This window comes from Alosa sapidissima, chromosome 11 (assembly GCF_018492685.1).
Source record: "Alosa sapidissima isolate fAloSap1 chromosome 11, fAloSap1.pri, whole genome shotgun sequence".
NCBI classification, from domain to species: Eukaryota; Metazoa; Chordata; class Actinopteri; order Clupeiformes; family Clupeidae; genus Alosa; species Alosa sapidissima.
The window spans coordinates 1743078-1769130 of NC_055967.1; the positions used below are offsets into that span (position 1 = coordinate 1743078).

The following is a 26053-nucleotide window of genomic DNA, read 5'->3' on the forward strand; positions in this document are numbered from 1 at the left end:
TTGCCTCAAGTGAAGTAACGTTCAAATTAGATGCTGCTGCATGATCATTCTTGCATGTCACTCGAAGTTGGTGCATTTTGATATCGTAAACATTCTCGAAGAGAGAAAAGCAGTTAGCAGGAAAGCTATTTATTGGCTACATTTTGGTACGGTACTGTTATCATCTGTTATCACCCATTTATTTATTTATTTATTTTTTAAACAGCATAGTCTTTGGAGTGTCTTGCCAGCCGTTGGATGTTTGGCCTGGTTCTGGTGTGTTGTAAAGGTGGGTTGGTAGTTGGAATGTCTGCATCTCCAGCTGGAAGTTGTGTAGTGGTTGTAGGGTCTCCAGTGTCCCAGCTGTCATCATCCAAGGGCAAAGGGGGCAGGGCTGTTACAGTACCCCCCCCCCCCCCCTCTGACGAGCGGCTCCAGCCGTGAAGGAGTGCCGGCCAGCGGGACGTCCCCGGGGGCGTGGAGCTGGGCGGTGTGGATGTGTCCGGTGAAACTCGGTGACCAGGTTTGGATCCAAGATGTCATCCCGGCCAACCCAACATCGTTCCTCAGGACTGTACCCCTCCCAGTCAACCAGGTATAGCATGTGGCCTTGACGGCATCGGGAGTCTAGAAGAGCCCGTACCGATTAGGCAGGTGTCCCATTGATCTCCAGGCAGGGAGGTGGTGCATCCCGAGGAACCGCATCAGACAGGAGACCTGGTGTTACTGGCCTAAGGAGAGAAACATGGAATGTTGGCGAGATCTTATAATTCATGGGTAACTGCAAGGTGTATGACACTGGGTTAACTCTGCGAAGGACCTTAAAGGGTCCTACAAATCGTGGACTTAGTTTTTTGCAGGGTAGATGCAGCCTTAGGTCTCGGGTAGACAGCCAGACTCTTCTGTTGACGGACAGCTCTCTGTAATTGGACATTGGCCATCTCCCAGACCCTTTCTGCATGGCAGAACCAGTCGTCCACTGCCGGGGCTTCAGTCTGGCTTGGGTTCCAGGGACACAGGGGGGGCTGACGTCCTAAAACACACTCAAAGGGGGTTAAGCCAGTTGACGAGTGGCCTAAGGAATTGCGGGCATACTCTGAGGGCAGGAATTGGGACCAGTCATGTTGTCTGTAGTGACAGTAAGTTCTCAGGAACCGTCCCAGTTCCTGGATGGTTCTCTCTGCCTGGCCATTCTGCCCTGCAAAGGCAAAAGACCTTAACTCGCTAGAGTGTAAAACTGAGAAAAATGACTTGAAAGTTTCTGTTTTGTCCAGACAAAAGTGTTTTAGGTAGGACTCCCAAAATTTGACAAGTAGTTGCTATAGTGAAGAAATGTCTGTATGCAAAAAATCTTGAGCTCAAAATTGACCTTTGACCTTTGACCTTGTTTGGCTGTTACTGTACTCTGCCTTTGTATCATGTGCCAAAAATGAGGAGTCGTGCAAAGGCAAAAGGCAGTAACTGACATATAATAAATATTTGCTTGCTGTTCAACATACTTACATCCATTATAAGAACACTTAACCAAGGTCTAGTCATCATGGTATTTGTTTTAAATCATATAGAAGACCATTGGTCTGATAAAGTGCTATAATGATCAGGATAGAGCGGCAACACTAACACAGTTAAACTTATTATGACAGATAAGTTACTTTGCATGTACAGTATCAATAAATACAAGAAATATTTTCTCAAAAAAGATAGTTTAATTATAATTGAATGAAAAGGTACACTATATTTATTTCTTAGTAATATTTAATTAAGCATTAGACTGTTCATTCCTCATCCACCATGTTCACAGGCAGTGAGACCCAGAAGGCCCTTCTGTTGGAAGGCATAAGAGGACACAGGTTTTTAATGATCTCATTTTTCTTGCCCTCTTCAATCCCTCTGTCATGTGACCTGAGCAGAGAGGGTACATTCATGCTGGCCTTCTTCTGGAGAAAGTCCAATTCAATGAAGCTTTCATCTGTGTGGGTGAGCTTGTAAAATAAACTCCTCGATCCTCGTCGCAGCTGAATCACAGCCATTTAACTCAACTTGTGGGCCGTCTTGGTCTTCGTGGCGGAATGGCCATCCCTCCAGTTCAGTACATTGGCATTTTTCATGCGTAAAGCCTCCACTTTTCTGGAGTTGGAAGCAGCCACTACACTAAAAAAGTCCTCATAGTCGTAGACAACACCACCAGGCCTCCTCTTCATCTCCAGCTCGACACCATGGTGAAAACTGTCGGCACTCATGAAGGTGTGTCCCTTTTCAAAGTACTTCAATGTGATATCCTCCCTTTCCGAGGAGGCAGCATTGATGGTACAGACTAGCATGCTCAACAGGCACCAGTTCTTGTTTTGGGATGCACAATTGTCCACCCAGAAGATGCTGTGTCTGGCATCTCGCTCTTTCTCCAATACCATCCCATAGGCTGATGCTATTTCTTGAGCACTTCTACCTGCCATGCCCTCATGCCAAACCACAGAGATGGTGTGTTTTTTGTTCCCTTTCTTCCCCACTGAGGCAAAGGTCTCATGGTATGCAACTATACGCCGGGTGAAGATGGCAGCTTTAACCCCAGGCATGCGTGGCAACATGATAACCTTCTGAAGGTCCACACTCCTCACTGATGTGTCTCCCTGCCAGTCCTTCTCTGCGTCAGCCTGATATGCAAGTCTGCTCTGCAAAGCAGAATTTTTATGTTTGTGCCAGCGCTCACATTGCAAGCAGGCCATGACATTATCACCACCAGCATGTTCATGCTGTTCATGCAGCAAGCACTCCTCACATTCCTCCTCTCCAAGCTTTGTGAAGCTGATGTTTTTTTGCCGCACTGCTTTCCGATATGTTTCGTAGGAGCACTTGTTGCCCTTTTCCAGCCAGTCTGCATACATCAGTTTTATACTAATGTCACTAGGGAGGTAGCGGCGATGGGGAGCATGCTCCCTCCGATAATGACTGACTGAAGGATGAAAGGACTCAATGTGATCCAACAGTGGCTGCAGGTCCAGTTTGTTGCCTGGTGTGTGTCTCCCTCTTTTATCCTTTGGGATCTCCTCATTTCCCATTTCCCTTTTCATCACCGACAGGACCAGGCTGTCATTTGTCGGATGGTACCCCAAAGTGGACAAAAATACATTTTTGCAGACCTGCTGTGGAACCTGATCCTCATTTTTAAGCCTGTAAACAAAAGACCTGCTGCACCGACTTGTTCCTTTTGGGACAAATAATCTTGCTGTTGGTAGCTGGGTGATGTTACAGAACATAAATGTACGTTTCTCTGTGTAGTCCAGGTTCCAGTACATGGCCCAAATCTTCGCCATTCCTCATTAAATTTCTCGGTACATTTTCTCCTGCATTTCTGGCCACATGGTTCCCTCATCGGAGGGGCCGGGGTAGACAGAGCTCTGGTGTTGGAGGCAGGCAGAGTGGCCGGGATGAGGGCTCCGGTGGTGTTGGAGGCAGGCAGACAGGCAGGCAGAGTGACTGGGATGAGGGCTCCGGTGGTGTTGGAGGCAGGCAGGGTGGCTGGGATGAGGGCTCCGGTGGTGTTGGAGGAAGGCAGAGTGGCTGGGATGAGGGCTCCAGTGGTGTTGGAGGCAGGCAGAGAGACTATGTCTGGACTACTGGAGAAATCCAGAAGCATAGAGGTTTCAGGCGTGCTGGTAAACAGGTCCTCTGAACCAAACTGCGGGATACTGATGTCCAGACAGCTATCAAGGATTGTCCATGTTTTTGTGTCACCTCGAACACAGTAATCCTTAAAACAGTCTGAAATAAAAATTATAATTAGAGCAATTATAATTAGAAACAAATCCCAAAAATATGAATGTAAGATATTATGGCATTAATTTGAATGAATAGGCATACCATTGTCCAGAATGATCTTTTTTGTTGTGTTTGGTGCTTCTGGACCACATTGAATAGGCTTGTCCTCACTTGGTTCTGAAATGATATAAAACAAGGAGATGATTGATATTGGTAAACTAGTCCTTCTATTAATAAGCCATGAGCCAGTGGGAGCACAGTCTGCAAATAGCCAGTTCAATGATGAGGATTACAATCACCTAAGGAAGAAAGTTTAGCCATATCCTCCATACTGGAGAAAACAAAATTCCATGTTTACAAACGACCTATCCGTGAAAAGAGCAGCACCTTGTGACCAAGCAATCAAATTTAAGGGTTAAAGGTTAAATGCCACCAAACTGCTCAAGATGCACAGTCAGCGAACTCGACTTGGATTACTACTTTTTAATAGACAGAGTCGACCAAAAAAAAGTTGGAATTACTTTTACATAAAAGTACCATTGGGGTTAGCCAAGTTTGTTAACGATAACTATGTTAGTGACATTATGAAGTTGTGAAATAAACACCTGCATGAAGGGAATATGGTTCAAACATGCATGGATTGTTTTGGATACAGCAGATTTCGTGAATTGCTATGGATTATATCTTCCATGGATGAAATCGGATTACATGGGAAGGTAGGATGCCTGTATTTTTAATAATTGGTCTTCGGCATCTGATATAGGCTACATACTGTATGTGAGGCTCCGCCAAATGAGGAGGTGTGTCAGCCTCAACGTTAGCTACGTGACACAGATTGAATTTAGCTCCGGGCTGTCACTGACATCGTCAGATCTGAACTAAAATCATATCATGAATGACAACCTATAAAAGCTGCATACCATCTGAATATGGTGCATACCATCTGAATTCACCTTGCTTTGTTTCCAATTGCATACTTTGAGCAGTTTGTCTGGCCAGCTAAATGGTGCTAGCCTATGTTCTCACAAGCTAGCTGAAGTAGAATACAATCGAAAATGTATCATGTTTTTTTAATTAAATTCATCATATTTTCGGTATGTTCTTACCTTGCTGATGTCTTCGTTTCAAGGCCATCTCCACCAACAATTTTCCACGAGAGTAAGCCATTGCGCTATTACAGAGTAATTAATGACAAACAAGCAACGAGCATTGGAAGTCTACACTTTATTTCGAATATATTGTGCGTATGTTATGTGCTTTGGTGACAAACTTTGGCGGTATGACAAAGCCAGGGTACAGTAACATCACGGCGGTACAGTAACATCTCTCTTGCTGCCTGGTTCAGCAAAGTCAGAACACCTCAACTCAACTTCAGCTGCCGGAGCAAAGGCTATAGAGCCGTAACAACACTGTAAGGCGTTCTGCTGTGGTTTCTCTTGCGGTTTTGGATGTTACAGTTGTCATAGCCCTTTATTTTTTCGTTAAAACGATTAAATTGACTCACGATATTTATTCACATGATAAAGGAGGTCTCAAATACCCCAAAAATGGCATTAACTCATTTTTGACCAAACATGATGTTAAGGCGTTTTGACTTTGTAGGGCAGCATTGGACTCTGGGTGGTAACCTGAAGTAAGGCTTACCATGACTCCCAGTCTCTACATAAAAGCCCTCCAAACACAGGAGGTGAACTGGGGGCCACGGTCAAAGAGGATGTCTTCTGGGAGTCCATAACAGCGGAAAACATGTTGGAAAAGTACGTCAGCAACCTGAGAGGCAGACGGAAGGGAGGCAAAGTGGATTAAACGTCAAGCTTTGCAAAATCTGTCTACGACCACTAAAACAGTGGTGTTACCACCCGACGCTGGGAGATCTGTGATAAAATCCACTGCTATGTGAGACCATGGTCTTTGCGGGATGGGCAATGGCATCAACTTCCCAGCAGGGAGCTCCTGGGGGGACTTCGTCTTGGCACAGACAGAGCATGACCGGACATAACGTCTGACATCAGCAGACAGGGTAGGCCACCAGTATTTGCAAGAAAGTTGACTTGTACCTGGGAGGCGGGGCGGTGCAGATGTGGTGGCAAGGGCCTGACGGATCTCTTCTGCAATGTCCCATAGAACAGGGGCCACAATCAGTGATGGTGGGATGATTGTATTGTCACTGGCAGAGGACTCAGTCACCCCTGAATGAATCCTGGACAGGGCATCAGCTTTGCCATTTATGGATCCTGGACGGAAAGTGATTGAGAAATCAAAACAAGAAAAGAAAAGAGCCCACCTGGCTTGACGTGTGTTCAGGCACTTTGCTGTCTTGATATACTCAAGATTTCGATGATCAGTCAGAACAAGGAATGGCTCCTGGGATCCCTCCAACCAGTGTCTCCACTCCTCGAGTGCCAGCTTTACTGCCAGCAACTCCCGGTTACCCACATCATAATCATTCTCTGCAGGAGACAGGACTCCTGCAAGAACCACAAACTGCTTCTGTCGATCAGGCATCTTCAGTATCGGCGCAGTGGTGAACCGCTTCTTCAGCCGGCTGAAGGCAGTCCTAGCTTGATCATCCCAACTGAGGCGACGGGGCTGACCCTTGAGGAGAGCCGTGAGAGGGGCAGCAACAGAACTAAGTAGTAACTCCTTTACAGTCTTGGGTTCCGGCCAATCTCTCACGGCGCTGACCAGTGGCGTCGTTAGACCTGGGCATTCGGGGCTATAGCCCCGGATCCTCTGGGGATAGCCCCGGATCTATGGGCCGTCAACAACAACAAAAACTCTAATCGTGAATGAAATAAATAGCCCCGTAGAAGAGACTTTTGTGTTTGTGTCCATTGTGTGCATTAACAGCAGCGAAAGAAAATTTGACGTGATCTGCGCAGGTTTAGAGTCATTTGTTGCAAAATGTTGCAATTTCAATTCTCCTCTACGCTATTACGCATTGCAGTTTCGTGCTTAGTCTAACTAGCCTTAGCGAAATAAGTGTACAGAAGGACAAATGGATATTAGAAGTTTCTTTAGAGAAAAAAAGGGCAGAGCAGGGACAAGAAGTGGAAACTCACAGTGTGTCATCATCTCCCGCAACCCAGGAGGACATTTCGATCAGCTCAGTTTCAATATATCGTGATTTACTATTGAATCACATGCGCAGTAAATATGGTAAACCTGACCTCGTTTGAGGCTTCCAAGCAATGCATGTTGGGCTTGATTTTGACAGAATGGAACTTTTTCTTTGGGCAAAAGTTCGTGATAGCCTACACAACCCAAATGCATTGCTTTCAAGGCACCCACAGCCCATTAATTGAAGGGGATGACGTCCAAATGTTTATCCCGAGACGAACGCTCACACCTGTGCACTTGACAGAGGTGCATGACGATGTTTATTCTACAGGCTATTTTAATGTCATATTTTGGGTGTTGTATGTGGTGCTCTTTGGCAAAAGAGACGTTCTCCTTACACGGTCTTTAAACATCAAAATATTCAGAATGCCGTGACGTGAGTCATTACAATTGGCCTTCCTTTTCATTCTCAAAGTAGGTTAAAATTGCATGTTCATCAGCCCGATTTTCAAAATCTCTCGGGGGAGAAACCCCCGAACCCCCGGACAAAAAGGTCTCTAAGTTCTGGGCTCTAGCCCCGAATGTTTTAAATAGCTAGCGACGCCCCTGGCGCTGACCTTCTTCTCCTCCATCTTGACTCCCTCAGGGCCTATCACATAGTCAATAATGGTGGTTGGGATGGTGGTTTGGTGGAAAACACACTTCTCCAGCTTCAGATAGAGCTGGTGGTCCAGGAGACGGGATAGGACCAGCCGAACATGCGCAATGTGGGCAGCTAGAGGGGGGGGAATGGATCAGAATGTCATCAATATAAGTAATGACAAATCAACCTAACATGTCACGAAGTACATCATTTACTATTGCCTGGAACACAGATGGTGAATTAGAAAGACCATATGGCATGACAAGATATTCGTAGTGTCCTGACGTGGTGCTAAAGGCGGTCTTCCACTCATCACCTTCTCGAATGCGGATTAAGTTATAAGCACTTCTAAGGTCTAGCTTGGTGAAGAACTGAGATCCTCGAACTTGTTCGACAGCTGATGGAACTAACGGGAGTGGGTAACGGTATTTAACTGTAACTGAATTCAAACCTCTATAGTCAATACAAGGACGTAAGCCCCCATCCTTCTTCTCCACGAAAGAAGAACCCAGCTGAAGCAGGAGAGGTGGAGGGACGAATAAATCCTTGTTGCAGGGCCTCTGCAATGTAGACCTCCATGACACGGGTCTGATTAGGAGACAGAGGATACACTCGGCTACATGGTGGTGACATACCAGGGAGGAGGTCAATGCCACAGTCCCATGACCGGTGAGGAGGTAGACGGGTGGCAAGTACTTTACTGAATACCTCAGCCAGATCTAAATATTAAGGGGGAATCTCCTGAGTGACATGAGCGGACTTTCCACTGTAGTAGCTGCACAGTCCAACGACTGTCAATCTGGATTTACAGGGTGAGGACCAGGCGATGATTTCCCTCTGAGTCCAAGAGATGCTGGGGTTGTGGTCCTGGAGCCATGGGAGTCCGAGGATAAGGGGATGGATGGCTGAGGGCAACACTAACAAGGTAAGGCGCTCATGATGGGAAGCCCCCACAGTGAGTCTGACAGGTCTGGTTGTGTGGGTGATCATTCCCTCTCCCACAGGACGGCCATCCAGGGCATGGACGGACATAGGATCTCGCAGCTGAAGAAGAGGCAAACGAAGAGTGCGGGCCAGCGATGCTCAAATAAAGTTTCCTGCAGCACCTGAATCTAGGAGTGCTGAAACGACAACAGATACATCACCCAAGCCAACAGTCACAGGCACCAGGAATGGTTTGTCAGATAGGAGCTGAGAAGCTGCGCCTACCTTATCCTGGGATGTAGCACCCTTAGGCGGAAATCCTCTGTCGCGGGGGCGGACTGGTCTCACAGGGCAGTTTGACAAGACATGACCCTCCTCTCCACAAGAAAGACATGGGCCCAGTTCAATCCAGCACCAACGTTCAGAAGTGGAGAGGTGTGTGTTGCCGATTTGCATGGGCTCCAGTAATGAATCCAGGGGAGGATGATTTGGGAGCAATCTGGAATGCTTAGGAAGCCGGCAGCGTTCTCGCAGCAGGCGATCAAGGCGGATGGATAATCCAATTAGCTCATCCAAATCTAAGTCTTCGTCTCGGCAGGCTAATTCCATCTGGATCGGGATGTCCTCCCTTAGTCCTCGTCGGTACAGGGAGCAGAGTGCTGGTTCGTTCCACCCAGTGGCAGCTGCTGCTGTCCGAAAGGATAGGGAGTACCCAGCAGCCGATTGTGAGCCCTGTCTGAGTTGCAGCAGTTTGTCACCAGCCTCTCTCCCCTCATCTGGGTGATCAAAGACGGCCCGGAAAAGAGCTTCAAAGCGGCCGTGTGACGTAACATCTTGACCCCCTCTCTCCCACACGGCTGTAGCCCACTGCAAGCCCTTTCTCAATAAACAAGAAATGATCGTAGCAATCTTCACAGAATCAGGCAGGTCGGGTTGGTGAGCAAAATACAGCTGACACTGGGTGATAAAGCCACGGCAGTCTGCTGGTTTACAGTCATAGTAGGGCTGTAACGATACACCAACCTCACAATTCGGTTTGTATCACGATTTTTGACCCACGGTACGATACAAACTTCGATTTTTCTTTTTTGGGGGGGCGGGGGGGTCTAGACATCTGTATTATTTTATATCCTGATATAAAAAGATTTTACTGAATGTCTGATATTTATGACAGCACACTGTATGCAGATTAACCTATAGCCTAGGCCTACTATTTTTATTACAACTCTACCTCTTTAATTCAGCTGTCTGGTTGAAGGAAATATTGTAAACAAAGTAGCATAGTTGGCTAGCTTATCATAGTCTATAATAATAATAATAATAATAATAATAATAAAGCTTTATTTGTATAGCACCTTTCATACACAGAATGCAGCTCAAAGTGCTTTACATTTGAAGCATGTAACACAATAATAGTCAGTCAGTCATTATCAATCACTTTTCTTTGCTGTTTATGATATACTCAGCAACATATCAAAAATATAGAAAATGACGTCATAAGACTGGCAGCCTTAACCCTCTTACCCCCCACAAGCACGCCATATGGCAACTGTGGCAAGGAAAAACTCCCATATTCCAGGAAGAAACCTTGAGCAGAACCTGACTTAATAGGGGGAGCCCATCTGCTTCTGGCTGGCTGCGCCCTCCAATAGTAGCAGATGTAGAATAATCTGAAAATGTAGTCTACAGGATAAGATGAGTTAACTAAAAGCTTTCCTGTACAGGTATGTTTTCAGATCTTTTTAAAAAATATTTACTGAACTCGCCTGCTTGATGTACAGAGGCAGGGTGTTCCATAGTTTGGGGGCATAATGGATAAACGCAGCTTCTCCACTTTGTTTGTGGAGCACTTTGGGTACGATTAAAAGATTAGAATTGGATGATCTAAGTTTCCTTTGTGGTTGATAAGATATTAAAAGCTCAGAGATATATGAAGGTGCTATGCCATTCAGAGCTTTGTAAGTAATTAACATAACCTTAAAATCAATTCTATAGGAAATAGGGAGCCAGTGCAGTTCAGCCAACACAGGGGTGATGTGTTCTCTCTTCTTAGTCTTAGTTAAAAGTCTAGCCGCAGAGTTCTGTATGAGTGCCAATTTCTTTAGATGTTTTTTGGGAAGACCAGTGAAAAGTGCATTGCAGTAGTCTAACCTGCTAGTGATAAAGGCGAATTAGTTTTTCTGCATCTTGTTGAGTTAAAAAGGGCCGCACTTTGGCAATGTTTCTCAAGTGGAAATAGGCTGTCTGAGTAACTTTACTGATATGGGGCTTAAAACTTAACTCTGCATCTAAGATGACACCGAGGCTTGTTACTTTTGGTTTGACCTGGTGTGCCAAGTTCCCCAGATTACTAAGAATAATATCTCGCTTTAGTTTTGGTCCAACCAGAAGTACCTCTGTTTTGTCATCATTTAGTTTCAAAAAGTTTTTGCTCATCCACTGATTAATGGAGGTTAGGCATGCAGTGAGGGAGCAAAGGCCATCTGGGTTAGTTGGCTCCACCGAAAGATACAATTGGGTATCATCTGCGTAGCTGTGGAAGTTTACATTATGTTGACTTATGACGTTTCCCAATGGAAGCATATATAGAGAAAATAGCAGGGGACCAAGGCAGCTCCCCTGGGCCACACCAAAAGGCAAGTCTTGTTTTTCAGATACATGATCTCCTAGACTGATATAAAAATCTCTGCCAGTAATGTAGGTTTGAAACCAGTTTAGAGCATTATCAGAGAGACCCACCCACTTCGCAAGGCGGTGAATTAGGATGCTATGATCAATGGTGTCAAATGCCGCACTCAAATCCAGAAGAATAAGGATTGAGACTTTGTTTGAGTCGGTAGCTAGTCTGAGATCATTGACTATTTTTACTAGAGCCGTTTCTGTGCTATGATTTGATCTAAAACCTGATTGGAATTTTTCAAGGATACTGTTTTCGTTGAGGAAGGTATTTAACTGATTACAAACAACTTTTTCAAGTACTTTGCTCAAAAACGATAGATTTGATATAGGCCTGTAGTTGCTCAGATTGGTATGGTCAAGATTTGACTTTTTAAGTAAAGGTTTCACAACAGCGGTTTTAAAAGCAGTTGGAAATATACCTGTTTCTAATGAGGTATTTATTACCTTGAGAAAAAAGGGAGCTAAGCCATCATATACTTTTTTGAGGAATGTAGTAGGGATTGGATCTAAAACACATGTTGAGGAGCCGGTTTGAGTTATAATTTTACCAAGCTCAGATTGAGTAATAGTGCTAAAGGACCTTAATTTTGGGGGGCTGTTTTTGGGTGTACTATCAAACATATTACTTGTGTTACCAATAGCCTCCCTTATAGAAATGACTTTGTTTTTGAAGAAGTCTGCAAATTCTTCGCATCTTAGAGAGGATGCCTGACTGAGTGTATCAAAAGGTGTTTGATGCAATAGCCTATCAATGGTAGAGAACAACACCCTAGAGTTTCCACTGTTTTCAGCAATTACCTTAGAGAAGTGGTTCCTCCTCTCATTCCGAATAGCTCTATTATAATTTGCAATTTTTTCTTTTAGAATGGCACGGTGAACCTGTAACTTAGTTTTTCTCCATGTTCTCTCAGCTTTCCTACATGATCTTTTTAGATCATGGATATTTTCGTTCATCCAAGGTGTCAGTTTGCTACAGGGCCTTTTTTTAGTCTTTAAGGGTGCCACTCTGTCAAGCAGAGCGCCTAATTCACGATTGAGAGCCTCTACCATTTGATCAATGGGATGATGTAAAATATCTAAATTTATGGAGTCTATAAGAGCTATGAACTGCTGTTCTGCTCTAATGTCCAAGAGTCGCGATTTTGATTGCAATTTCGGGATGAATTTTTGGAGTATGTAGTACAATATTAAAAGATACACTATGATGATCAGACATATTTATATCATTTACTGATAAGTCTGTGACTTCTATCCCTCTGGAAATGACTAGATCGAGGGTGTTGCCAAGGTTGTGGGTGGGTCCTGTAACATGCTGCTTTAGCTCTAAACTGTCCAACACATTAAGGAACTTACTGGCTTTAGCATCAGTTGTCTTATTGACATGAATATTGAAGTCGCCATTTACAATTATCCGATCATAGCTAGTGATGATGAGCGACATAAGTTCAGAAAACTGGTCGAGAAAGCCAGTCCATAGTTTAGGAGGGCGGTATAAGGTTAATAGAAGTACAGCTGGGTCAGCCTTCAGAGTGAGGGCAATATACTCAAAGGAAGCGAATTCGCCAAAGTTGACTCGTGTGCAACTATATTTGTTTGAGAGAATGGAGGCAATTCCACCACCTCGTTTGCCTTGTCTAATTGAGTGGAAGAAATTATAATTTGGGGGACAAGTCTCAACAAGAACAGCTTCGCTGTCTGAAGTCAGCCAAGTTTCAACAAGAAACAGAAAATCCAATTTTTTTTCACTAATAAAATCATTGATTGCAAAGGTTTTGGTAGTAAGTGCACCTATATTTAGTAAACCCATGTTAGCTGAAAATGCCTCTGGCTTTTGAGGAATATGCTGAGGTATGGAAAGAATATTTGTTAGGTTTCTAGTTTTAAATTTGTCTTTTCTTTTTACTATACGTTGGGTAGAAATCAACGTTGGAATAGAACTATGAGCATAAGTCATGCTATTGCATGACACAGCTTGATCTATGGTAGTAGTATTGTATGTTACCCTGCAGAAAACATTCTCAGACTCATCCACATGTATAATGCCATTCGAATCAATACCTGGGGGGCGTGAATCTGTAATATTTTCTACAGAATGTCAATGTCTCAGTGTGGACGCTATGTTGTCAGAGAGTAGCCTGGCTCCATGTTGGTTTGGGTGGAGACCATCACGCTTCAGCATACTGGGCCTCTCCCAGAACAAGCCCCAGTTGTTGACATAGGGGATGCTTAGGGAAGCGCAGTAGCGTTTGAGCCAGGTGTGGAGATCGAACAGTCTGGACCATCTCTCAGCACCTTTTCTGTAGGTAGGGAGAGGCCCAGAGATGACAAAGCGTCTAATGATTGGACTGTTAAGTTCCCCCATGTGTGTTTAAGTTTCAAGGTAATACTTGTTCTCCTTGGGACAGGCCCTTTTGGGAAACGTTTTGGTATTGAGATGATTTGATCAGTCAATTTGAATACAAGAGTTTTACAAATATGTTATGTGGATGTATTAGTAATTTAGCTAGTCGTCTTCTATGCGTCCTTGCTTTCACGATTGTGAATGTTTTATTTGGATTGTATTGAGCGCATGTTCATTGAGCAGGAGAGGGAGGAAGAGCGAGAGGGAGGGAGAGTGGGGCAAGGAGAGGGGGTTTACTTACTGTTTGGTAAAGTTGAACACATAGTCTACAATGAAAGCAACGCGAGGTATGGAATTATTTTTTATTTATTGTTGGACAACGTAGGCTACCGGTAAGCAAAGCGGGAGTGTGTTGCTTATACAGCCGCGTAAGCTGCAAAGCACTGCGTGAAACACTAGAAAGGGTGTGTCGCGGTTCTGCCTTTTCACACCGCGATACAGTATCGTGGATATGAGTGTCGTGATTTCGGTTTCGAATCGCATATCGTTACAGCCTTACGTCATAGCGCTCTGGAAGCTTGACTGGGGAGTCAGAAGGTCGAACAGTTTCCCGAATTGGACCCTGAGCAGGCGATAGCATGGCTGGAGGTGGAGGCTGGGTTGCACCGATCCGTCGGACTTCACGGATGACCTCATCCACACTCTAAAAAATAAAGGTGCTTAAATGGTTCTTTAAATTTCTGGATGGTTCCACGGAGAGTCAAAATTCTGTGTTGAACCATTACATCAGGCAAAAGGTTCTTCACATTGGAAATGGTTCTTCAGAGACCATACGGGCTAGGACGTTTGCCATTTGGTGGTCAATGAAGGCTGCACAGCACAAATGTTTACACAAATCTATCTTGACTGCTCAAACAACAAATTTCGAGTTATTTGGATCAAATGAAGTAGCCTAACACCGTGTCCTAGCTGCAAGTGACAGCCAGGTTGTCACATTGACTGTTTACATCGAGTCCATCAAATAGGCCTACGCCATTCCATTCGGAGAGATTCCATAGCCGAGCAAGCCTACTTGTGGTGTCATGATGCACACACTGAATAGCCTATGCACAAATTAGGCATTGGGACATTGTGATCAGGTCACCGGATATAGTTGTTAATATTTCTAAAACAGTTTGTGCATCATTTTCCTTTCACAAATATGGCATAAAATACATATTATTTCCATGGTTAGATCGAGCCAGGCATGCAGCAGCCTCGTCAGTGTTGCCAGATATTATCGTATTTGTATGATAATTTTGACCTCAATACCGATCAATAATGAAAACAAAACATCTCATAATGTACGATAATTTCATGTTCATTGTTAATTTATTGTAACCCTACAATCCACTGACCCCACTGGCATTGGCAGGCTACACTTGGGCTAGGCTCGCCTCAACCTCTCGGGCACAACAAGGTTGTTTTGTGACTTGTCGCTTGTTTGAATGACATGTTTGATCGCAGCGGGTTGTGTGTGCATTGAATAACCCTACAGCCCTGGTCATCATTCGTTTGGGAGGGTGGAATGAGAAGGGAAAGGGCTAGCTAGGCTGAATGGTTTGGGAAAGCCTGTGTGCGTGAAATTGTTTGAAAAATAGCTATACTTTGTGTCTTGTGTGCGATCACTTTCCTCCAAAAACGATATTTTTCAGTCTGTCAACACGAGCCTCAGATCCAAAGATTCCAGAATCTTTGCGAACATTCTAGCGCGCAACCGCCATCTCACGAACGTTGTTAATCCTCAGTTTTTTCAGTTCGCCTGAACTTCAGCTGGAGGTCACATCTCGTTGAAGCTGCCAGAAGATTATATAAACCTTTCGGTAAGTTTTCTAAGAGTGCTTGTTGTACACCAGCTTAGTCTCATTATCAAGCAAATACATTAGCGATTTGTGGGGTTGACGAAACGAAGTCTTTATCCCAATTTTACAAAAGAAAAGTTGAAAATCCTTAGCTAACTTAACGTTAAAGCAATCAGGTCGGGCGCCATTTTATGAGTAACGTTAGCTAGCAGCTTCTATATAGCTGCGTCTTGAAACTTTATCAACGTTTTTCTAAGTTATTGCTGCTTACATGTTCAACGGTCAGTTTGACGTTTTTTGATTGAATGTCAATATCGGAATATTGTCTCTGTCTTTAATTTCGTGTGGGTGGAGTGTTATATGTTACTGAACTTAACTATCTTAGCAGCTAGCCAAACTTCAAATGGTACGATCACGTATATGTAACGTTAACGGGTTTGGGCTTCCCCTTTGGATGTTTCCAAAATGCAAATGGAAAAATGCAGTTTCAGACAGAAAAAATACGGTTTGAAAAATGTTTGAAAAATACCCATTTGTATCTCAGTCAAGTCAGCGTATTTGGTGCAAGATGCTTGAAAATGCAAGCAATTTAATAGAAAAAGCATTTCACTGTAGTATGCTATTTGTTTTTTGGTGTTCATAAGTAAATTGAATGATTTTTCTAATTAATGTTTATATTTTCAGGTATGGCACATCTATGGTCAGTGTCACAAGTTTGTGAATGGCTTGAAGAAGCTGGACTAGGGCATGCCAAGGACACTTTCATTGGTAGGTCCATATGAACGGACATGATTTTTCAGTGTACATTTTGTCCAATCAAAAAACCAACACACAACAAACTTTTAAAGCACCTGCAGCTTTTTCATGAAAACCTAGAGGCGTTTTCAGTTACATGTGGACTTGATGGCTGCCCACGTACATTTTCAAGAGTGAAATCATTACAAAACCACATCCGCCAAAAGCACAGAAACTGTCAAGGATTTGTGGAAGCAACAGAGACTCCTCCCAGTGGTGGAATTGAACAGACTTCTCAAGTATCTATATCAGAACTTTTAAATGCACTAACTGAATCACTTCAAAGACTGTTGGCAACATTTGCTTTGTATCTTCAGGAAAAGTATGTTCTTCAAAAATGTGTACAAACAGATGTTATTTATGGGTTTGAAACACTGCTAATCTTTTTCCAAAGTTGTTTCACAGAAATATTTGAAAAGTTCTTAGAAGAACGTGGAATTGGTGTTAGTACTTTGCCCCTGTCTATGTTCAGTGAGGATCGTTTATTTGAACAATGTTTTAGCGCAGTGAATACTCCCTACAAACTAGAAAAATACTGCATTGAAAATCTAAATTTGATTGAATCTGTTGAGTGCACTCTTAATATTCAAGAAGAGGTGAAGAGTTGGACTACCACAGGCTGGACTGCTATGAACTATCTGGCAGACAGTTTATTACTCTTTTCCATCGGCCGTACAAAGCAATTGCTTAGTGGTGAGGTAATAATACAAATTAATGTTTTTTTTTTTTTAATTGAATAAAAATGTCCATATGTCATGTTGATTAAATTCAGTTTTTCCTCACACACCTCCAGAAAATGAAGTTGATGGCCTTACACTCACAAAAATGACAGAACGTATGAGTGAGAGAAGTGAGAGTTTCCGAAGATGAAGGACCAGGTTCAGTTCATGGCTGCTCTAGATAAATTGAAGTTGTAAGTAATTAAGCAAAGTTCAATATGTTTACTGAAATGTGTTATATGAAGATTATTATAAATGTGCAAACATTTCTGTTTTCTAATTGATAGGGGAGACAGCCATGATGCTGAAGTGAGAGCGGAGACGCTAGTGATGCCAGTTTCGCCAGTTTCCTCTGATGTTATCCTCCCACCTTTTCTCAATAGTGCTTTAAGTTCACAGGATCCACAGTTCAAGTCTCAGGGGAAGAACAAACTGAAAAATGCCCTCATTCAGGCTTTGTTTGACCACAGTCAAAAAACCATGTAAGTGTCACTCATCCTTCATTCTTTTTTATAATTACAAAATTATTTATGTAGGTTCAGTTCCTGTGTAGCTTAATTTCCCTACATGATCTTCTGAAGAAGCCAGTAGCCAATAAATAGTTTAACTCAATGTATGGGAAACACTGAATACTTGCAATAGTTTCGTTTGTTTGTTTTGTCAATGTCCTTAGGTATCCCTCTCACACTCAATATGTTCTTACATTGAGATCAACCTTGATTCGCTTCCCTTTTCTCAGGGAGAAATATGGCTCTGGATACGTAAGTAACAAAATTATTTTAGGGTTATAAGGTCAAAATACAGTGGAAACCAGAAGTTTTTTCCCTGACCTTTAATCATTAAATCAGAGTAAAAGTTTTCTGTTTTAGGTCAGCTAATATTAACATATTTTTTGTATTTGTTAAATATCAGAATAAAAAGAGCCTACACACACCCTTTTCAGTACTGTCCACAAATGTTTGATAGTATGAGGGCTTTGTGGTGACAACTCCAATATCTTGTCTTGGAGCAGCCGTGGCCTACTGGTTAAAGCTTCAGTCTTGTAACTGGAGGGTTGCCGGTTCGAACCCCACAAGTAGGAAGTGGCTGAAGTGCCCTTGAGCAAGGCACCTAAACCCTCACTGCTCCCCGAGCACCGCTGTTGTAGCAGGCAGCTCACTGTGTCGGGATTAGTGTGTGCTTCACCTCACTGTGTGCTTAGTGGGTTTGACTAATTCACGGCTTGGGATAAATGGCGAGACCAAATTTCCCTCATGGGATCAAAAGAGTATATATACTTATACTTAAGCCACTTAAATAATTAGTAAATCTACCACTCTATTTTTTTCCCTAGGATGCCTTGCTCGAATCACTTAGAAACAAATTTAAGAAAGAAAGAAGACCACTAGTGAACTTGGAAGAAGTTTTCAAAATGAAAGAGAAGTACTCGGCACGCCATTCAGGACGAAAGCGGGGGGTTGAGACTGAGGAGGTTTGCCTGCAGAAGAGGAGCTGCGAACAGGAGGTAAGAAATGGAGCACCAGCATTTGTTGAGGCAGGTTAAACACGTGTATGGAACCCAGCACACTGCATCCCTCTGCTCCGCTGGCATGTAAAATCAGCCTTTATGATGACGACAGGTGACCATTTGGCTTTTTTTGCGGGGGGTGGGGTGTTCTGCACTGTAGGTTTCCTTGGATTCTGCAGAAGACTTCAGATCCATCCTTCAGCACATTGAGGTTTTGCAGCAGGAGCACCATAAGGCGAGGCCAAGTTTTGATATAATTCTACAGCGGCTCGACAGAACCAAGACCTATCGGCAGCACTACATTCAAAACCACACCACTGCTGAAGTCCTTAAAGAATTTCCCTGTCTCATGAGACCAAATATTGTAAGTATATGTGTTGGAGAATATAAATACATTTTATTTATTTATGCATTTATCCATTTTATCCAAAGTGATTTAGATTTGTAAATTGCTTTAGGACCCCGCCTTGGTGTTAAGTGCCTTGCTCAAGGGTAGCAAGTGATGGCATCTTCACAACTTTTCTGGCTATGGCTTGCTAACCCTTACACTAGATTACACTACCACTTCTCCCTACAATAAATCTGCTGTTTGTCTAGTGCAAGAACAACCAACTTTGTTTATGCAGCCATCAATTTTCCTCTGTGTTTACCACAGCTCCTTGGAGAGATGAAAAGAATCTACCAGATCGACGCTGATAAAACCATCCTAACAAAAATGGGAGAACTTGCGCCAAAGTTGTCAGAAAAGGCCCCTAAAGGTACAGAGTTTTTTTTTTCACAGGTGCAGTCAGTGATGCATGATAATGTTACTTTAAATTTCTTATGGATCATGAGGAGACATTGGCCCAGTCTGAATTTCTGCCTTTGCAGACTCAGAATTAAACTAGAACGTTTAACGTTTGAACTGTATACCAGATATTGAACATTGAGGTATATCATCTCAGCAAGGCTTTGATGTACGATGTCCAAACTTGGTATAGAAACTTGGTACCTGATTGTGATGACGTACTAGGAAATTGGCATCATTTGGCCTCTATAGGGGGTGCTGCAATACAGGAAAAGAGCTCGTGAGGGCCCAGTGCAATTGACTGAGGCTACGCTTACACGTGGCCGGCTATTTTCATAAACGGACATTTCACCCTCAACATTTTCAAAAATATCGTGCACACCTGTCAGTTTTCAGAAAAGTTTTCGTTTACACTAACCCGTGTATATATGCCATCTCAAGCATGCCAAACCTGTAGTTGGCAGTGGAACGAGAAGCTGAAGCCCACGTTAGCCAATCAGAATTCCGAAAATAGCAACAACAGCAACAAATCACTTCCTCTTTCTCTTTTAAACTGTATTTGCAATTGCAAACAGATGAAAATAGTTTGCACCAACATAAAATGCGACTGCTACTCTGAATGCATCTATGATCACCATAGCCAAATGAAAATGTAGGCTAAACATAGGTTGCACTTTTGGCGCAGGTGCAAGTTCTGGCGCATAGGCCTACTGTAACGTTGGCTGCCTAAACCTCCGTTTTTGTCCGTTTAGATAGATCCAGACATGTGGACTCGAGTCACATGACTTGGACTCGAGTCAGACTCGAGTCATGATTTTAATGACTTCAGACTTGACTTGATAAAATTCGGCATGACTTGCGACTCGACTTGGACTTGAATACTATTCACTCGAGACTTGACTCGGACTTTGCCTCTTTGACTTGTGACGACTTAACATGTCTCGAGTCAAAAACTAAATTTCCTGATCATGGACCAGTCACCCCAGAAATGCTTTCCCTCCGCGACTAAAAAAAAAAAAAAATAGCGGAGACAAGCGGCCAGTCCAGAGCACAGTTCAGTGCTGCCGCTACCCCCACATGCGTTACGCACTGTGTGTAGGGCACCAAGAGACAGAGAAACGACCAACATTTAGCCAATAACTAGTAGCTTTACTGCAAACTGATTTGCACTCTTGTTAGAGAACGTTTACAATGTCAAAATGCACCAACAGCATGTTACATAAACATGATACTTTTCGAGTCCTCTATTATGATCCAACTTGAACTTATGCTAGCCTACTTCATTTAATTGAGAACCCCATCTAAGCACGCACGAGAGGGAGAGAAAACGAGTGGCAGGTTCCAGCTGGCTTGTCATTGTTGATGGTGATTGATATTTTCTTTTAAATATAAGAAACGTATAAAAGGAAATCATGAAGGCAACAAATACGAGATTAGGGGAAATTGCGGATTTATCCGGTTTTCACTACTGTTATAAACTATGAGATCCAGGTCACTATGACATACATGTAGGCTGCACTCACTGTGATTTGGAAAGTGGACAAGAATATGAAGAGTTGTCTTTGCCTTTGTGTAATGGAAATGGTGAGTCTTGAAGTACTGTAGGCCTATTCAATAATTTGTTTACATGAAGCACATTGATATGCCACGCATACGCATTCCACTCAGCTAGCTAGGTGGCTACTGGCTACCAGGCTCATAATTCACATTTAATTGCAAACAGAAAATGTCAAGCAAGCGTCATGTCATACATGCATCTATTTCCAAAGGAATGAAAGCTGTTTGTGCCAACTTAATATCATGCTTATCATTGTTAATATTGTGCTATACATGTGGCACAAACAATGTTTGAGTTTGTGGACTAGCCATATGAATGGAGCTGGTAAAAAAAGATCATTATGAGAATGTGTGGACAGTGGCACACAATGGGCTTAAAGTGACAGTGCACCATTTACAAATGAGATAAACAGCATCAAATGTGTAGTATTTCTTAAGAAATGAATACTTTAAAACAAAATTACTGTGTCATTATTATCATTTAAATAATATAAAAGTGTTGACCTTGGCTTCCCTTATGAGTCGCCACTGGCAGACAGCCTAATAAATTGTTTGCAGGCAAATCTGTGGCCTAGCGCAGTGAAATGTCATCAGTCAAATTATTACTCATACTTACAGTGTGCTCCGCAATTTGGAAAAACAATATATATATTTGTCATGTAGCTATCCGTTTTGTACAGATTACTCAGGTATGCACATGTGTATATTGTATGCGCATGCATATATCGTAAAAGATTTCAAGACAGAAACATTGAACATATTTTAATCTGTATTTATAAAAAAAAATCTGGATTAGATGGAAGTGTTAAAATTATGATCGATAGTCTAATAATGCCATTATTAAGTGAAGAGTACCTGATGACTTGTTCAGGACTTGAAAAAGATTGGGACTTGGACTTGGACTCGACTTGGCTTTGATGAGACTTGGACTTGGACTCGACTTGCCCTTCTCTGTATTTACTTGGGACTTGACTTGGACTTGAGTGCTAAGACTTGGGACTTACTTGTGACTTGCCAAACAGTGACTTGGTCCCACCTCTGGATAGATCGATAGATGGATACTTCATTGATCCGCAAGGGGAAATTCAAGATTACATTACAAGTTTACATGCAAATGTGCAACCGAAGTTTTCCAAAATCTCCACTCTGGCTGTAGCCTGGCTAGCGCCACCACTTCTCAATGAGACGTTGTTACGGCCCAGGCCGCTGTGTCCTAACTCCGCCCATTGGCACTGACGTGCCTGGGTGCTTGTTTCCCCTGTGTGCCCAGGTGTGCCTGATTGGGAGTGATATTTAAGATCGGCTCAGTCTGCACTCCAGGCGGTTCTCCTCCTCCCGGCTTGGCATTCATTTTGTTGCGTTACCTTCTTCTCTGTACTGACTTACACTTCACTTTTGCGTAACTAACACTACACTGATTTGCACCTCACCCTTATCATTATTCCGAAATATTAGTTTATGTTTAACTTTCTTTAATAAATTCATTTATTATTATTTCAACACTGCGTTGGTCTCCCCTGAATGTACATACTCCGAGCCAGTGTGTTACAGACGTGGTCTGGGAACCAAACGTTCATTTTCTCGTATTTGAAAAAAATGCCCAGATCCGTTTATTGGGTGCCACGGATGTCTATCAAATGCGTCTGTGCATAGCTCATCATCGTCTTGCTTTCCCCCTGTTCTGTGATTGGTTCCCTATCTCAGGCGAAAATTTGCTCCATGGTCTCCAGGCTGCCTTAGCAGCGTGAATCAAATCGCGCAAGGCAGCATGGGAACACCCAGGCTACTCTGGCTGGAGATTTTAGAAAGAATCGCTTTCAGATGTGAATTCTCCTTTTGCGTGTAAACGAAGGGCGCAAACGAAGAAAAATGTCTGTTTTTCAAAATAACCATGTACGTGTAAATGGGGCCTGAAATAAATTATGCTTGTTTTCAAACAATTTAGCATTGCTGATTTCTAATGCAAAATACAGTTTATTTTTTGAGAATTACGTTAATGATATGTAGAACAATATGAATATAATAATTACATTTTGGTATTACTGATTTTCTACAGGTACTTTAAAAGACACCTGCCTGCAGACACTGCAGTCATGTGAGGATGAACAAGAAAGAAAAGGTGTGTATGTTTTTTCATTAAGCCATGCTTTCCCCCTGTCACCTACTACTAGTCTTTGAACTAGATGCCCAAATTTGGCCCATCTGTACCACTCAAGCATTGCATTCAGGGTAGCTTTAGTGTTTTATCAGGATGTTTATGTCTATAATACAGTATACCTATGGAGAGCTACATTACAGGGGAATAGATTATAAACCTCAACTAATAGATATCCCCACAAAACTTCGTCATCTGATTATTCTTGACATCTTTTGTATTGCAAGTTTTCTGATGTTATGTTAAGTAGGCAGATGAAACATATTCCTAAATGTATACAATAATTAGCAAAAAAAAAAACTTGGTATGTTAACAGTCACCCATGTCATGTGTAAAGTAAAAATGAGTGCTATTTAGCAGAATACCATTTAGTGACTAAACAATGTGGGGTTCTGGAATTGAAAGGTTGTCTGTTTTTTTTATTTTGTTTTGTTATAGCTCAAATGGTCAATGCAGCCATTGTCTTGCTGCCATCATTTTTCAAAGAAAATCCTGCATTCCTTTTTGTCAACGACCAGGTAAGGCCTCCTTAGAAAATAGTCTGTAGCATTTTGTTACTGTATCGCTTTAATGTGGCATTTTCATGGAATACTTTTGTTTCCACGTTGTCTAGAATACAGTGGCCACAAATGCTAGAACTGGTAGATCACATGATAGAATTTGATATTACAAGAAAGCTGGTTCATTGTTTGTTGGTTTGCATGCTTGTATTTGGTTGAACAGTTTGTAATATTTTGTAACATGCAGTGTGATTTTATAGGAACCCATTTCTCCCACACCCACCATCGTGATGACCGGCTCCAACCCCCTGTCCAGCACGGAAGTAGCTGTGAAGATGGATGGTTGTAACATGATTTTAGATGATGGTAGCATTGATGTCAGTTTGGCCTTAGCTGTGTCTTTTTCTCTTTTCCATGTCTATCAAGTTCACTATCCCAGACCTCTCCTAAAGACACTGGCCTTTCTTGAGGCCTTTGTCTTTCAGATGAAAAGTGCTGTTCCTCTGACCGTGCAGAAGCTGTTCAATTCCCTTCACTGATGTTGTGATGTTGTGTGTGTGTGTGTGTGTGTGTGTGTGAGTGAGAGAGAGATTGCACCTGTGTGTCTAAATGATCAGTTAATTTAATAACAACACAGGCATTGCTATTTTGATGTGTGTGTATGTGTGTTTCTGTCTAAATGATCGTTTAATTGAATAACAACAGACATTGCTATTGTGTGTGTGTGTGTGTGATCACACCTTGCTTTTGCTATTGCTATTTTGATTGCTGTTTTAATCAGTTGATTACAACGCTTTATATGTGTATGTGTGCGCGCAATGGTATAGTTGATGTACAACGCTTTATATGTGTATGTGTGCGCGCAATGGTATAGTTGATGATCACTAATGAACTTGTAAACATAAAGATTTTTAATAAACATAAAAATGACCAAAAGTGTGAAGTATTGTCTGTATTCTTCCTCTGAAAGCATAGATGCATCATTTAGTTGTAAAAAAAAATCATAACCAAGCAACCATCATAAAATCAAGAGGTGTGTATAATGAACCAATAGTGGTTCTTTGAAGAACTAGATCAACTGGTTCTTTGAAGATCCTTGTTTGAGGGTTCTTTGAAGATCCTTTTGGGAATAGGAGCTTGGAAGAACCTTTTGAAAAGGTGCTTCATAGAACTAAAACAAGTTCTTTGAAGAACCATTCATTAAATGGTTCTTTAAAGAACTGTTGCCTCGATGGTTCTTTGAAGCACTGAAAAAGGTTCTTCTATGGCATCGCTCTGAAGAACCGGTACTGGCCCCATTATTTTTTAGAGTGCAGGGTAGTCCGAATCTCCTCCAGACTACGTTGCTGGATAGCCACGACTTGGCCTAGGTCTGGACTTGGCACGGGTGGTCCAAAAAGTTGTGGAAAACTCCCTGCTGGACAGATGAGCCACTCCTTGGACTCACATATTGTGCACATGCGCATATACTCCTTTTCTTTTGTAGTTTGTTGCCAAACACAAGTACAGCTGCACTTAACCCTCTAGGTGCCACGGTCGAGTTTACTCGACAAGATGCGGTACTGAATAAAACAGCCGATTTAGTCAAATAGGGTGTCATATTTCGTTCGACCTCCACTCCACTAGATGGCAGACATGTCATACGTCATCCCCGAGTCGAAAAAACGGCATGCTTTAAACAAAACTTTCTAGCTACAGCGCATTGAATCAGTGTGTGAAATACCGGAGCTAGTGTGCATGTGAGCCACTTTGTCAGAGCGATATTGTCAACGTCAGCGAGTATTTGCATTAGATTATCGTCTAATGGCATCAAAAAAGTTTACCTGAAATGAAGTGTTGGGTCTTCTATTCGCGGACCCTGATTCTGAAAGGGGAATATCTGCCTTCAGAAAATGACGGTGATTCGTTTAGTGAGGCTTCAGATGCGTCCCTGCCTTGCAATGATGCAGCTGGACAAAGTGAGAGTTTACTCCATAGTTTAGCTTACACCAAGCACAAACGTTGAATCGTTTGCCCAATGTCACTGGTGGGAATAATGTTTCACGGGTTCGGAGTGTTCATCGGGAAGTTAGCAGGGTGTTAGTGGTGTGGCGAACGAGGCTGGAGGTAGCCTAATGTCCATAGCGCTAGCTTCTGTCTTCTGAACGTGTGCCTCTCCGCAATCGCGGCGACAGTAACGTGGTGGAGCCTTTGTCTAATGCCACTGGGTATGTTAGACGAGGTCGAAGTGCTCATAGGACAGTTAGGGGGGAATGTAGAGGCAGTGTGGGGAGTCGCAATGAGAATGACAGTAGGCCTAGTCCGAGCTGCGCAAATTCTCTCCACTCGATGCGAGCACGAGGCAGATCTGGCCATGCTGCTCGCAACAGGAGCAGAGGTGGTGACACGGGGCAGGAGAGCCATTAGGCCATGCATAGTCTATCACAAGATGATGGGAATGCCGGCCCTGTATGGATAGGATATGGATATGGATAGTCATTATCTCTACAGCAAAAGGCCTGCTACATAAAAAAAAAAAGTGTCAGCCATTTATTAGTAATGATTTACACTGTTTATCTATTTCCCTGACCATTTAGGACATGTGTTCTTTTTTGTGTGTTCATGTCCTTGTGATGTGTGTGTCTTTGTCAGCTAAGAAAAAAACAACAAAAAAACATCAACAAAAACAACAAAAAGAAAACAAATCTCTTGTCTTGTCTCGTCATCTCACTCCTGATCTGTGCCTTGCCGTGGCAAGTGAGCTTTTGAACTAAACAGGTCTTGTCTACTTGTGTTTGTGTCATCTGAATAATATATATGTGCCCCATACA

General features: G+C 42.7%; 1 protein-coding gene across 2 annotated transcripts; it reads left to right on the plus strand.

Annotated features, from left to right (window-relative positions):
- Window positions 1-15065: 15065 nt before the first annotated feature.
- On the plus strand, window positions 15066-24173 carry LOC121723267. Of its 2 annotated transcripts, XM_042108819.1 has the most exons (12): window positions 15066-15244; window positions 15908-15991; window positions 16610-16716; window positions 16812-16931; window positions 17025-17219; window positions 17411-17498; window positions 18071-18241; window positions 18405-18608; window positions 18900-19002; window positions 22645-22707; window positions 23182-23261; window positions 23504-24173. In XM_042108819.1, the coding sequence occupies exons 4-12, from the start codon at window positions 16885-16887 to the stop codon at window positions 23780-23782; spliced, it is 1230 nt and encodes a 409-aa protein (XP_041964753.1). In that variant the 5' UTR covers window positions 15066-15244; window positions 15908-15991; window positions 16610-16716; window positions 16812-16884; the 3' UTR covers window positions 23783-24173. The 2 variants fall into 2 exon arrangements, with proteins under 2 accessions (XP_041964753.1, XP_041964752.1); XM_042108818.1 differs by lacking the exon at window positions 16610-16716 and having other exon boundaries at window positions 15068-15244.
- The last annotated feature ends 1880 nt before the right edge of the window (window positions 24174-26053 follow it).